Source organism: Fonticula alba (assembly GCF_000388065.1).
Source record: "Fonticula alba strain ATCC 38817 unplaced genomic scaffold supercont2.1, whole genome shotgun sequence".
In the NCBI taxonomy this organism is placed as follows: Eukaryota; order Rotosphaerida; family Fonticulaceae; genus Fonticula; species Fonticula alba.
In genome coordinates, this window is record NW_009242971.1 from 781,206 (window position 1) to 781,904 (window position 699).

General features: G+C 71.7%; 1 protein-coding gene across 1 annotated transcript in view; it reads left to right on the forward strand.

The window, feature by feature from the left end:
* H696_00165 (hypothetical protein) overlaps positions 1-699 on the forward strand; it is a gene marked incomplete at both ends in the record, with an annotated part of 6,909 nt that overhangs the window by 2,717 nt on the left and 3,493 nt on the right. Inside the window, 2 exons of the mRNA XM_009494000.1 lie at positions 23-143; positions 276-665. Coding sequence (XP_009492275.1) covers positions 23-143; positions 276-665 — 511 coding nt within the window. The remainder of the gene's footprint in view (positions 1-22; positions 144-275; positions 666-699) is intronic.

Consider the following 699-nt stretch of genomic DNA (forward strand, 5'->3'; position numbering starts at 1 on the left):
CCCCCCCCCCCCCCGAACACAGGGTGCCGGGAGTCCGGCATCGCGTGTGCTGGCTGCCGGCGAAGTTGGTGTTCGACGTTTTCGCCAATGACCCAGCCGTGGCCGAGGCACAGGACACCTCCGGCTGGACGTGGACCATCATGGTGCGTGGGGGCCCTGGTGCCCCCCTCGGGCAGGTCATGGGCCCCTCTCCCCTTCCGCTCCTCCCACGGCCAACTTACACGCCTGCCTCGGTCTCGGGATAACCCGGACGTACGGACATGTGCACACACCAGCCGGACCCTCGAACGGATGAGCTGACCCCAGGCCCTGCCGCGGGCGGGTGCCTGGCCGATGTGGGCCAGCGCTGGGCGGTCCTGGCCCCGGCGTCAGCCCAGGAGGCTCTTGCCCAAGCGGCCGGGGACCTATATGGTCCGGCAGCCGGGGCGGCTGTTAGCTTCCTGGCCTCGCGCCGTGCCCTGATGGGCCTGGGTCCCAGCTGCTCGCATTGGGCTGCCCGGGCCGGGTCTCTGCTGGCCTGGCACTCGCGCGCGCGATTCTGCACCCGCTGCGGCTCGCCGATGGTGTGTGTTTCGCATGGCCGGGCGCGCCGCTGTGCCATGCAGTGCCACCGGGGTGCCGGCGGCCGGATTTACGCCCGCGTAGATCCCATCTCCATCAACATGGTGCGTGGATCCCCCCCCCCCCCCCCCCCCCCCC